This window comes from Talpa occidentalis, unplaced genomic scaffold (assembly GCF_014898055.3).
Source record: "Talpa occidentalis isolate TD23 unplaced genomic scaffold, MPIMG_talOcc4v2.1 talOcc4.14, whole genome shotgun sequence".
NCBI lineage: Eukaryota > Metazoa > Chordata > Mammalia > Eulipotyphla > Talpidae > Talpa > Talpa occidentalis.
In genome coordinates this window covers 71,398,305-71,411,957 of record NW_023601433.1, presented here as the reverse complement: position 1 = coordinate 71,411,957, position 13,653 = coordinate 71,398,305, and the positions used below count along the sequence as shown (strand labels likewise).

Genomic DNA, 13,653 nt, shown 5'->3' with positions numbered 1-13,653 from the left:
GAACTGCATGTTGGTGGGAGGTGTAATCAAGACTTATAGAACTTAGACTTATAGAACTTAGACTATATGACTCCAAAGCCAAAATTTTAAATTATTTGCCTGATAAATTTGAGAGGGCAAATGATGAGAACAGAGTTTTGGAGGAAATGTGAAAGTGCTCAGGAGAGAAAGAGATTTCTTTGCCCTGCAAGAGGAAAAAGAGAAGCCACAAGGATATAAATAGGAGTGTTTTCCTACCTGAAGGCTGGCTGCCTTCCTTATTTCCACAGGGCCTTCAGAGGGTGAGTGTCATTATAAGTCAGAGGCATGATTAGACTTTATGTAGACTTCCTTAAACTGACTTACTCCAAAGTTGCCATTCTTTTGGTGGGATTACAGAGTCTCTGAATGCTAAAACAAGGTTCTTAATTTACAACTATAACTTGAGCCACATTTTAATGCAGCATCAGTAAAATTTCCTTAGTCAGATATTTTGGTTAATTTGGATTAAATTCAAGGAATAGAGCCAGAAATTGCTCATATTTGTAATCTGCAAGGTAATCAGTTTAGGTTTTGAATCAGCTTCTGATTTTTGTTCTTAACAAAGAAATTGTCAAACATTATGGATAAAATAAATACTGAGAGAAAATCATTTTTATTAAATATGACCACAGTCCTTGTCAAGTCCACATTCAAGGAATGTAGATCCCTTCAAATTCTGTCACCCTGGAAGCTCCTGTACTGAGTCCTGCCATATGCTGGAAACATTTTTAAGATTCCTCTTTTGAATCTCTGACCTATTTTTGAATCACCACAGTTGTACCAAATCTTTCTATTTTAAGAAAAAGATGTTTTGGATGACAAAAGTGGCTTGAAACCTAGTATCACACTGAGTTAATCTACTTTGGTTCACAGGCATGTGACAATAAATTAGTAAGACTAGTCTTCACTAGTGTGGCTTAGACAAGCCCTCTCCAGTTCTTGGAGAGCCTTACATGTTTTGAGTGGTGGCAGGTGATCCTCAGAGTACCAGGATTAGAGCATTGGAGATAGGGGATGGGACCTAAGTTCTTGGACCTGTGTTTTCCTGACTCACAGCCTGATTGTGTCACCTGCATTTTTGATCCTTTATCTCGTTAGACTAGACAGCCTTCGGGTAACCTTCACCGCTGACCATCTGTGGGTGTATATGTGCTGGCTCATTTGCTTTTTAAATGGGTCTCATTATAGTTAAACCCTATATTCCTTAGAGAACTAAGTGTGGGTGATTTGCCCTGTATGTCAGTGCTAGTTTGTGACTGTTCACAAGGATCTGTTTGTGACTGTTCATCTGAGCTAAGAAGAAAATGGTGCAAAGAAGGAAAGAAACCTCTGGATCCACTGTTCATCTTTTACTGAATTTTCAAAAAAGGGTTGTTTCTTGTTCCAAATGAGACCTGAGCGTGAAGGTAATGATTCCTGGGGAAGGCTCCCAAGAAGTAATTTGTGCTCTAAACTAATGGGGGTCACCTTTTATCCCTTGTAGGCATCCAGGCTGGAGAAGCAGAACAGCACACCTGAAAGTGACTATGACAACACTCCCAATGACATGGACCCAGATGATATGGGGTACATCTGCAGGAAAAATGTACCAGGGTTTGGGCTCTTAAATCCAAGACCTTGCATGCTGTGGTCAGGAAAAACAGTTTATAACCGATGCCCCTTTTCTCTTATTTTCAGACCCTTAGGGTCTTGAAGTTTTGAGGTATAGGTTCAGAGTTCACACCTCTTCTCAGCTCACACTATTGCCACAGGGGTGTTTTTTCCTCAAACTAGCATGCTGTACACATGTCAATGTATCACCCTCTCTGTTCACAACCCCTTTGTTCTGTTTTTCCTGCACTCCACTTTCCCCCACCTTTACTTTTCCTACGAGAGGCATGATTTCTAGCCCCGTGGCAGAATGAAACGGCCTCCATGTGAGCTGTGGCTGCTTATTGCTGAAACAGCCTTACTTGAGTCTCCTGCCAGACAGGATGAAGGAAACCACAAAAGCAGCCTGCTTATGAATTTAGCAAACACATATGAAGCATCTCCTTGAAGTAGAGACTCAGCTAAGAAGCAACCATGCATCCAGCCAATTCTTGATGTTCACAGGTCAAGCAGGAAGGGGAGGCAGAGGAGCATGGTGTGGCAAGGTGATGGCTCAGTGCCAGAGACAGCAGAACCCCACACAGCCCCCAGCTCCACCCTCCCCAGCACTGAGGATGTCATCCGGAAAACTGAACAGATCACCAAAAACATACAGGAGCTCCTAAGAGCAGCCCAAGAAAATAAACATGACAGGTAAGGGGGGCTGGAAACCCTAGATGTCCTTGCTCTGGCAGAGATGCTGCTCCGGTTATGAGCAGGGGTCTTTCAATGTGCTGATTTTATTTATTTATTTTTTAAGATTTATTTATTTATGCATACAAGAGCTGGGGCATAGGCCAGAGGTTTGAGGGGTTGAGGGGTGAGAGGATTCACCAGAGACAGAGTGGGAAACAGAACAGGCAGACCGAAATACACTGCTGAGGGGAACAGCTAGCAATACAGGAGAGGTCTGCTGCACCATGTGGGTTGCTCCCTGGCTGGACGGGGATCGAACTCATGCTGCAGAGGCTGTGGATTTCTTCATAGTGCAGTGCTTAACCCCTTGTGCCACCAGGGAGGCCCCCAATGTGCTGATTTTAAAGGCTTGAAATTTCAGGCTTAGGAACAAATTTATAAATTTGGATTTTTTTTTATTAACATGGTATTTTCAATTTGTCATTTTAAGCACTCTTAAAATAATTATCTGTAGAAATATAACTGCAGCATAGCTGGGATGGTGATATTCCTAGTTCAAGGTAGAAAGGGAAAGAAGTTACCTCCAAACTTACAGTTGGGCCTCCCAGCCATTGTGCTCACTGGGGTCTCCTTAGCTAAGGAGAGTTTTGTCCATATATAATGCCTGAAATGACCCTGACTGTCTCCCTCTTATGTGTTGCTGTGTGTGCATGTGTCTATGTCTAAGAAACAAGTGATTTACAAATAGAAGTTGATCTAATTATCACCCAGCTTATTCTCTACTCATAAAAAGAAGAGTCTGGAGGAACTTGCTTTTGTCCTGTTCTGTCCTTTTGTTCTCTAAGAACTTCTAGTACATTGTTAATTAATCTGGGTGCCATCTTAGTTTCACCTGGGTGGCCTGACCTAGCCACACACATGAAACATTGCTTAACATCACCCCACTGAGTTTGAAAGAGCTATAGAGTTGGTCAAAATACAAAAGCAAGCCCATTTTTTTCATGAGGTCAGCCACGTGCAAGGCCTCAGTGAAGAACTTCTCTTCATGCCCAGCCCTTTCTCCTCTTCATTCTCTTTCACATGAAGATGCGTCAGTGTCTCATTTTCTGCTGTGCTAATCTCTTTTCTAACCTTTACCCATGTTTATATGACTTAGACTTTTCCCAGCACTATTATTTCCCACTTGGTAGAACAGCCTTTGTGGAACGATGAGTTAGTCTTCACAGCTGGACTCAGAAAGAGGAACCTACATAATTTTTCAGCCTCCTTCCAGGAAGATTATGTAACTGTCGACTTCCTCCTTCCCCAGGCATCCTCTTTCTTATAGGCCTCTGACGACTCATGTGCTGTGCATGTTTAGTTTCTTTGCTCATACGACAGCCTTGGCCACAAGCCACTTCATTATCTTGTTACATAAAGCAGAATATTTCACAGCTTCCAAAGTACAATCTTTGCAGTAATCTTAATACCAAGATAAGCTCCTTTCCTCAGGCTTTCCCATCATTTAACAATGTGCTTCCTTTCTCATTTCCCCTGGTTCAGAAGTGTCATCCTCATGTTTCAAACTAAAAAAAAAAAAAAAAAAGTGTTGCCTTGCATTTCTTTTTTATAGTTGTCAAAAATATAAATACCTGCCTGGAAGACATCTCTGGCTTTGAAGATCCCAATATGTTTGTTACAATTGGGGAATTTTAAGATGTACAAATCCATTCAATATTTGAATGGATTTCTTTTTAAAAATTTCTTTTTAAAAATTATTTAATTTTTAAATTTTTTTTATTTCTTTTTAAAAATTATTTAAATCATTGGCTCATTCTTTTGGTTTAAACCAGAATTGGCCTAAACAATTTATATTTTATAAACTGATATTCTATTAGCATACCTCAGGCATTTTGGTTTATAGCCTTGCATTTTTCTGGTTTTTCTTTTCTTCTATTTCCTCCTCATGTTGATCCATCACTTGAGCTATTGCTAAGAGGACTGAACCCAGGAGGGCATGTTTGGTCCTGGTTCCCAGGGCCAAGCAAGCCCCTTGTATCTCCCAACTTCCTATGGCTTGCTTCCACCTTCTGGGCCTCCAGCCTCACTCCCCACCTGTCTGTATCTGTCCATCTGTCTCTCTCCCACACTCACACATCCCCACACAAATGCACAATTTAGGAATTACTATATGCTATGCATGAAAGCCTTTTTGAAGAAAGACAAGAATTGGAAGTTGTGAGTGTGAAGTCTCTCTGTTAAAGGAGGAGGAGAACTTTCTCAATACTTTGTGGCTTATTGAGGACTTCCTAAAAATTTCATCAAGAGTGAATTTTTGAGTACTGTCCTTAGGAAAACTTAGGAAAAGGGTGAATCATATTTCCAGGTCAAAATGAAAACTATAAACAACAAAATATAAAGCCCTTAGGTATGTTTCTCAGTTAATGTACTGTCTCAATAGACATAGTGGTTCAAGAATATTCCTACACAATACAAATAATTATTGTGGGCATTGCCTTTTTTTCTGAGTGTCTGTAATCAGATAGGTTATAGCCCCCTTATATTTCCAAGTTAAATAATGCTCATTAGCATTTTTGGTATTACATGGTATATGGTATATGGATCTAAAGGATAATCCCACATGAAGATGTTTGGTGAGAATAAACCATTTTCTTGGTTTGAGTTCATGGTTAAATTAAAATGTAGTCTGTTAATTAAAATCATTTTGATAGTAGGTTTTTTACAAATATGAAGTACAAAGATTGCTTATGACAGACAGTCTTTAAGAGGGATTGAACTTCATGAGTTAAAAGATGGAGAAAGAATGTCACTGGAAGGCTTTCAGTGCTAAGATGTTACGTAGCTTAGAAGAGAAATTTTAAAACACAGCCACATGAGTGCTTGTGCAAAGCCAAACCTAAGTGTTCACATCAGTACTTCTTAACACACTAAAAGCAGTGCTCCTAAGTGTTCTTGCCATATCTCCCTCATGGGCCCTGGGTCAGTCCTAGGGCCTGGTGTCAATGTGGTGTCTAAGTACTATTACTTCATACCACTTTCAGTTTGTCTTTGTCTCTGAATCTTCTACACAGACAACTCTTGGAAGAAACCTAACATTTTTAAGGTATAAGAAGCTTGCCCCAGGGCCTCCCTGGTGGTGCAGTGGTTGAGCACAGCACTGTGAAGCTGTCTGCAGCCTCTGCAGCGTGGGTTTGATTCCCGGCTGGCCAGGGAGATTCCCACATGGTGTGGCAGACCTCTCCTGCTGTGCCCGCTGCTCTCCTCAGCAGTGCTTTCGGTCCGTCTGTCTGTTCTGCCTCCTGCTCTGTCTCTGGTGAGTCCTCTCACCCTCCCGCGCCTCTGGCCTGTACCCCAGCTAGTGTATAAATAAAAAATAAATCTTTAAAAAAAAAAAAGCTAGCCCCAGGGCCTCCCTGGTGGCCTAGGGGTTAAGTCTCAGCACTGTCACCACTATAGCCTGAGTTTGATCCCCGGCCAGGGAGTTTACCTACCCACATATGGTGCAGCAGGCCTCTCCTGTCTCACCCACTGCTCCCCTTAGCAGTGTATTTCAGTAAATCCGCCTGTTTTGCTCATCACTCTGTCTCTAGTGAATACTCATCCCCCGCACCTCTGGCCTACACCCCAGTTCTTCTATGCAAAAAATAAATAAATTTAATAAAGAAAGAAACTAGCCCCAGATGTGTTTGTCACAATACTGATACTAAGAAGTCTGGATAAATCTGAAGTCTCAATTCTTCCACTTATCATTTAAACAGTGAGACTGGTCATCAGTGAAAAAGGGCTTGCAATAAAGATGTGAATCTGTTGCCTCAGAGGTGAGGAGAGGTCTGTGTGAGGAGCAGTGAGGAGTTGGGTGCGGGTGCTGGATGGCCAGGGTTGAGCTCTAACTCTCTTACCAGCTTGGAGGGAGTGGAGGCAGTCTTTAAGCCTCTTCTGACCTCAGGTGCATCATTTGAAAAAGGGGTGCATTAATAGTACCAATCTCATGGGGCTGTTAGGGAGATGATGTGAATCTCTGCAAAGCACAGAGAATAGAGCCTGAGTGCTTGTTCTGTGTCCGTGGGGTCCTTAGAAGGCCAGGTGGCCTGGAGGAAAGATGAGGACAGCAGGTTTAATGTGCTGTCTTCTTAGAGCTTGTCAGTGAGCTGAGAAAGTACTGACTGTGCTCAGAGCGTTTTATTACAGATCACTTCATGAGAAAGTGGATAAGTGCCTGAACAACTTTATGAAGCAGATTTCTGTTTTCTCTCTATACAAGAAGTAAAACTTTGGATGCCCCAACAAGTCAGATATATTTGAATGGAAGGAATTGAGAAACATCCACTGGTTAAAGACCAGGTGCTTGTTGAGGTATAGACTCCAATGCTAATTATAAAGAAATATTTTTAAGTCCTTTATTTTATTTTTTTAAAGATTTATTTATTTATACAAGCACTGGGTACAGTCAGAAGCGCAGGAAGGTGAGAGAATTCACCAGAGCCAGAGCGGGGAGCAGAGCAGGCAGAAGGACCGAAGTATACTGCTGAGGGGAGCAGCGGGCAGCAGGAGAGGTCTGCGCGCCACGTGGGACCCTCCTCCGGTGGCTGGGGAGCAGCCGGGGATCGAACCTGCGCCGCAGAGGCCGCGGACAGCTTCGCAACCCAGCGCTCAACTGTTGTGCCACCGGGGAGGCCCAAGTCCTTTATTTTTTAACTTCTGTGGCCTTTTGCATGGAAATCCTCATTTCTTTTTCAAGTAATCAGGAAGATGAGACAGATGGAAATAAATTAATATCTTTATAGGCTGTTTTGTGGCTTCACCTGACTAGTTGTAGTGTATGTTGCCTATGTTCACACCTGGAAATTGCTTTTATCAGGTTGAGAGAACTTTCAAGAAAGAATGGAGACCCTGCCTTATAACTCAAGCTTTCTGTTGGTGTGGCACTCACAGCAGACTGGCCATAGCTTCAGTCCCTTCAGGAAACATAAACAGATCCTATTCTAACCTCTAAGTATTCTTTGCTTTGAATTATTTTTACTGTCTTTGAATAACCTCTTCAATATTTTGCAGTTATATTCCCTGCTCAGAGAGGATACATGTAGCTGTTACAGAAATGGCAGTATTATTCCCCAAAGTAAGTCACTTCCTGCTTACTTGGTTCAGATACTATTAAACAAAATGCAAGAACTTTCTTTATGACTTTTTTACTAGATTAACCTTTTTGTAACAGAGAATTTTAAATTTCTAAACAGTTATGCGGCTTTGAATTACTTTTGTTCTACATGAATATTGGTTTTAATAAGACAGGACTGTACAGACTAAGTGCTTGGCATTAATAGAATGAAATTTTATTTGGAATATTTCACCCAAGTAGAGCAATATTTTTAAAATCTGCATAGACTAGCACCTACTACTGAAATGATGCTGCATGCACTTTGACCCATGAGCTAGAGCACTTGAGCATCTCTCGCATTCTGGGTTGAAAAAGTACACAACAGAAGTGCCATTCATGGTGGAACAGCTTGGTTTCCAGAACAATACTTGCCCCTGCCCTTGGGTGTCCATCTTGGAGTTCACAGCGAATGACTATGTTTTTCTGTTTAGAAACCCAAGTCTGACATGGTAAGGACATCCCTTCGCTTACTGACATCCAGTGCCTACCGACTCCAGTCAGAGTGCAAGAAGACCTTCCCCGGGGACTCGGGCCTGCCCACAGACATCCAGCTGGTCACACAGCAGGTCATCCAGTGTGCGTATGACATCGCCAAGGCCGCTAAACAGCTGGTCACCATCACCACCAAAGAGAACAACAACTGATGGCACGGTGCTGGCCCTTCTGTTTTCTAGGCTTTTTAAAGTCCAGTTTGAAATTTAGACATGAAACTCTTCCAGTTTTTACAGAAACAAACATTTAATGGAAGTTTAAAACTTTTTAAAAGAAAATTCAGTATTATTTTTGCATGTTTTCTAACAACTTTTCAACTATTAATTTAACCCACTTGCCTTATTTTGTGCCTATTTGCCAGTTTACTTTCTGACGTCTTGTTGTACTGTCAGTGACTGTTTAGTTCATGATCATAGACATCCAAAAGCATAGCCTCATTGTTTTAAGTTTGTTAGAAAGTTTCCGTCCCTTAAAACTTCCTGCCTATGGTTAAAACTATAAATGAGATCTTCAGTAAAACAATTTATTGAAAGAGCTGGATTTTAAAAATCTGTTCCCTACCAAGCTTTGTGCAATAAGTGGCTATTCCAGCCTCCTGCCCAACCTCTTAAGTCTGGGATATCTCCAAGCATGTATGTAGAGAAAGGGCTTTGCCATTTTCTGAAAATAGTGTAGCAGTCTCTCCTGGAAGGAAACAATGAATCGTTCCATTTCTTTTAACTATTCTAGCATGTTCAGTGTTCTCTTGTTTAATTTTTCTCTCTTGCTCTTCTGTCTCTACTTGACTCCCATCTTGAGACTGCATGGCATCAGATAAGCACTCATCCTCCAGCTCATGTCTCATTTAGTCTTGTCCAGTTGGCTACACCATCCACATTACCATGTACAGTCCATTGCTCACCCAGGACACTGGACATTTCATTCCAAAAGAACAGCAGAGGAGCATTAGTCCAGAAACCATAACTAATTCGTACCACCCATTCAGATATCACTGCCATAAAATGAGAAGAGAGATGACCAACTCCCTGACAAGGCCTTGTACCTCTCTTCCAAAATCCAGTCATGCCTTTGACCACCTAAAGCTTTCTCACAAGCTGCTTCACATGTCTCATCACCTGTAAGGCCTTCTTGTAAGTTTTATGCCAATCATCCATGTTCATTTCCTTGCTGGTACTTAAAAATTAGACATCACCTTTCAAGAATCCCTTAGATAGATTCTCTCTCTTTCACTATCCCAAAGTTAAGAATGAGCACAGATTTAGTTCTGGAACAATTGAGATTGTTTTCTGTTTTTCTAAAATGATCTTTCTTGTCCTAAATGCTAATGCATATCCCTGTCCCTGCCATCACAACAGTTTTTTGTGGATGTGTCTCAGACCCTGACCTAGACCAGAGATGCCAGGCAGTAGTGACGTAGATGAGGTGAGCCAGGTGCAGACCTGGGGATGGAGTACAATGAAGGAGCCCAGGGCTCACCCAACACAGACAGTAGCTCCCCAGCTGTACTCAGGCTGCTCTGTGAGAAAGTAAGCTAGGGGTTGTCAGAGCTTTGATTATTTTTTCAAGAGACACCAGAAGTCTGGCTATTTTTTGTACCATTTCTCTGTAAATGTTGGCGGCTAATGTAAACATATTCAAAGCACATGTGTGGCTGAATTCTCTTCTCCAGACTGCTGGGTCACAGACTCCATTCCAGGGTCCCAAAACCTGTGCAGTGTGAAGGCCTGGTTTGCCTGCTCCCTGGTTCAGCCACTGAGCCTTACCTGTAATGTGGCTGCCCTACCCTATGTTAAAGTTGCTGTTAGTTCTCATTTTAGCCATCTATCCTGCCCCACAGTGCTAATGCACATGCCTGAAGAAGTCAGAGTAATCAAGTTGCCTAAATACATGCTGAATAAGCCTGTATATTCACAGAACTGTTTGGTTTACAAACACCTTTATAGCTAGACCGTATGCTGTCGTGAAAGGAGCACCACAGTGGTGTTTGGTTTACTAAGCTGAGGCGTGTGGAGGCTTTTGCCAGGTTTTGCTACACTGAGTAGTGTCAAAACTCATCCACTTGCTCGTCTGCACAACCCTAAGTGCCACGTTCCTGTTGGATGCTGAGAGGATGCCCTCTGAAAGGATGTCTTCTACCATAAGTTCAAGCCCTGGTTGATAACCTTGTCTGCATGCTGCATGTACTTAACTGACCCTCTTGGTTGCCAACACTGTCCTCGTCTTCAGCCTACTAGTGGCCCTCAGGAGAGACCCTGTGGCAGTCCCGAGTTGGTGCCCTTGACCTCGCTGGGAGCACAGACTTCTGAATAGTGAGTCATCTACCGTGTATTCGCTGAACTGCGATGGAGGATGTTATTTCTGTGCCCTAAAGAAAGCCAAGAAACATGGGAACCAACAAAGTATTTCTATTTGTAGAAGTACTGCGGAATCATGCCACTGCTCTGTTACCCTGCAGTGCCAAAACTGGAAATTAGTTCCAGGTGTAGTGGCACACAGTGACAGGAGGGCTCGAGCTGGCCTTCTCCTTAAGTGCCCCTGTATTTCCTCAGCATTGTCTGAGGCCTCGTGTCTGGAGGTTTGTTGGTCCTGTTGGCAAGTTGCACCTTGTTCTGCCCACCTTTTTGCACATGGGTTCCATAGCCTTGCACTAATGTCTGCATCTGTAATGTCATTTTTTACCCTTTATTCTCAGACCTCCATCCCCCAAAGCTGATAGGGTGGAGGTGCACTTTACATAACTGGCACTTGCTGAAGAGAAGGAAACAGCTCCATCCCTAAGCTCCTTTGACTGAAGTCATCTGTCTCAGAATGCAAATAGTTCTTATTTGCCAAAGAACAATGAGTTGGGCCCAAAGATCAAATGCAGAATTTCATAAAATTGGAACTGTAGGTGCCCAACTCAGGAGCTGTTAGACTATTCCTCAAGCAATTAAAGTTGCAAAACCAAGAGAGAAGCTAGCATGTGTTGGTGCTCAAACTGCAGCCATGAGCTTCCCGGTATTATTTTAATTTCTTTCCTTGTCCAAGTCAAAGATCCCCCTTATTTTTACAGAAGAAAATGCTGCATAGGAAAATGAAATGCCTTTTGTTCAAATATGTTTTATCCATGTCACCCCTATTCTGTACCTATTTTTCATTTTTATTGTACATTCTACTCCTGTAATTACTGTACAACCCTCTAAGTGTTGTAAAATTGTTTTGGAATATGTGCCTGCTAGTTATGCAATAAACAGGCTCTATAAGTGCCTTTGTGGTGATTCTGTGCTTCCCATCCATTAGCTGATTTTTCCAGATAATTAGAGATCCAAGAACTCACTTAACTCCATCTTGAACAAGAGATTGTAGTTGATAATACTTAACATTCTTGGGGCTCTTGACTCACATTGTGATGATCTTTTTCCTCCCCTGTCCTTAAGGCAGGTAGGTTTCTTGAAAGAAATCCTACAGCAAGACAGCAGTTCCATGCATCTTATGATATATTTACACACCTTAAGTTTAATTTTTTTCAATTCAGTGAAGGCCTGAGCACAAGTGCCCTTATCACTTTTTATCAGGTTATCTGATCTTGGAGTCAGTTCAGCTTCTCAGGCCACCTGTTTTTTTTTACTTTTATAGCAAAACCCACTGTGCAGATTCACATGAGGAACTGTAAAGATTTACACCTGGCTTCATCAGGGCCACTGCAGTCCCCAGCAGTTGTCATCAGGAGAGGTGACTTGGGGTGTTCTTCCCACACAGAAGGTGCAGGATTGGGTCTCCACAGGTGCCATGCCAAATGAGAAGTCTGGGGAAGATGGAGCACCCTCATGGGGTGATCCAGCTTGTCTCAAGACCCAGAGCAGTAGCTGAGAATCAGGGGCAGCTTTTAGGGTGGGTTCTCCCGCCTGCCAGCACCCCTGGAGCGCTTGCTGAATGAAACATGGCCTCAAGTGCATCCAGGATTCAGCAGGAATCTGTGAGTTTGCATTTCTGACAGCTTCTCAGGAGATGCCACTCTGAGAAGCTCTGCTATAGACCATTTTCAGAGCCCCCTCCCATAGAGTTCCTTGCCTGTGAACTTAAACATGATAGCTCATGTCTGTCAACTAAGTCTGTGGCAGGCACTGCTGGTTTTACATGTCTGCACTTATCCAACCCTCAGTGCAACCCTATGAAGCAGGCAATTGCTTCTTTTTCACAAGTGAGGAAGTTCGCACATGGAGGGAAGAGGGGGAATGTGTATTGTCAGTCCAGTCTGTATTTTGCATTTCTCCCAAATGCAGCTTCTCTCTCAGGACTGAGTCTCCTCCAAAATCCTCTTAGTCCTTGCGCCTGCCTACACCTTCCCTTCTTAGGACTCCTCGTTCCCTTTCTCTTCCCTCTCAGGCCTTTGTTAGCCCCCCACCCCTATTCTGTCCTTGGCCTGGCTCTATACCCCCTGTCTCTTTTGAACCCCTCATGTAGCCTTGGCCTCTTGTTTTGGTGTAAGCCCATGAGCCCCATCTCTCTCCCAGGTCTGGATTTCCTCATGAGCCCCAGAACACATTACACACAGAGAAATTTTGAAATCTAAGCTGGTCTTACAATGTACAATTCCCACCAATCCCCCTCCCCGGGATTGGCTTCTTATCCTTCTCTTGCACCAGAGTGTCTTTCCTCTTCCAGCCCTCCTCTCCCAGGACCGTACTGTTTAATACTCCCCACTCACCCCACTCTACACCATGCAGACCAGAGGGCCCAGTTAAGACCTGCACTGTGTATGCACCCACTGGGGCTAAGCACAATTTCCTAAAGTAGGAACTGAAATGATTACCATTTTGCAGATAAGGAAACTGAGGTCTGACCCTTAGAACCCAGTTTGTTGTGGTGGAGCAAGTCAGAGCACCAGGCCTGTGCCGTTAACCCTGGGGCTCTGCTGGCATAGTGAACTACCCAGGACGAGGAGCAGAATTTCTGGAAGTTGAAGAGGGTCTGAGAGGCCATGAACTCAGCAGAGATATAGTGGGAGGGAGATACTGAGTAGTTTCACCTAGGAGTGTCAGAGCAGGAAGGCTGGGATGCTGGTCTCTGTGTGGTCCTCTGTCTGGAGGGTGGGGGAGGATGGGGGAGCTGTGTGGGTAGGCTGAAAGGAATGGGACCTGGGTGGTCCAATTTGATTTTGTCTTTCAATTCCTTGGTTTTGCCACAAATATTTCTCATCTTTTCTGTCTGTCTCAAATTGAAACATTAGTTACCACTGCTCCAGTAAGATTCTGATCTATGAGTATGACTCAACTGTTTTGACAATACCAGGACCTCATGGATTCCACGTGGCATGCTGACTCCTCCTGGTTGGCCCTTCTGGAAGGAGCAGTGCCTGCCACTAGAAGTAAGAGAGCTCCCCTCAGGGCATGGCATAGGGACTACATGGCTATCCCCACAGTAGGGAGAGACCCCCCCAACCCCTGCCCTCCCACTGAAGGAGAATGGGAATGTAGTCTGAGTCTGCTTCCCTGTTAAAACGAGATGCCAATCTTGCCTAAGTCCAGCAGCAGAGACAGGAGAGTCTCCATCACAGGCAGGGTGTTTCCTGGTAGGCAGCGGTGGGGGTGGGACAGAACTTCTCTTAGCAGAGAACAAGGTCTTTTTGAGATTTGTGTACTTACCAGATGGCTTCATCAGTGTTCACATCTCACAGATGAGTAACTGGCCCAAAGAAGTGTCAACCAGCCTCTAAGCTGTGGGGTATCAGGACTAGAACC

General features: G+C 43.4%; 1 protein-coding gene across 6 annotated transcripts in view; it reads left to right on the top strand.

The window, feature by feature from the left end:
* The window catches only part of GIT2 (GIT ArfGAP 2), a 50,754-nt gene extending 39,544 nt beyond the window's left edge, over nucleotides 1-11,210 (top strand). For all 6 annotated transcript variants that reach the window (XM_037510770.2, XM_037510767.2, XM_037510771.2 and 3 more), the window contains 4 exons: nucleotides 1,505-1,587; nucleotides 2,116-2,304; nucleotides 7,339-7,402; nucleotides 7,873-11,210. In XM_037510770.2, the coding sequence (XP_037366667.1) occupies nucleotides 1,505-1,587; nucleotides 2,116-2,304; nucleotides 7,339-7,402; nucleotides 7,873-8,085 (549 nt within the window). In that variant the 3' untranslated portion in view covers nucleotides 8,086-11,210. The remainder of the gene's footprint in view (nucleotides 1-1,504; nucleotides 1,588-2,115; nucleotides 2,305-7,338; nucleotides 7,403-7,872) is intronic.
* The last annotated feature ends 2,443 nt before the right edge of the window (nucleotides 11,211-13,653 follow it).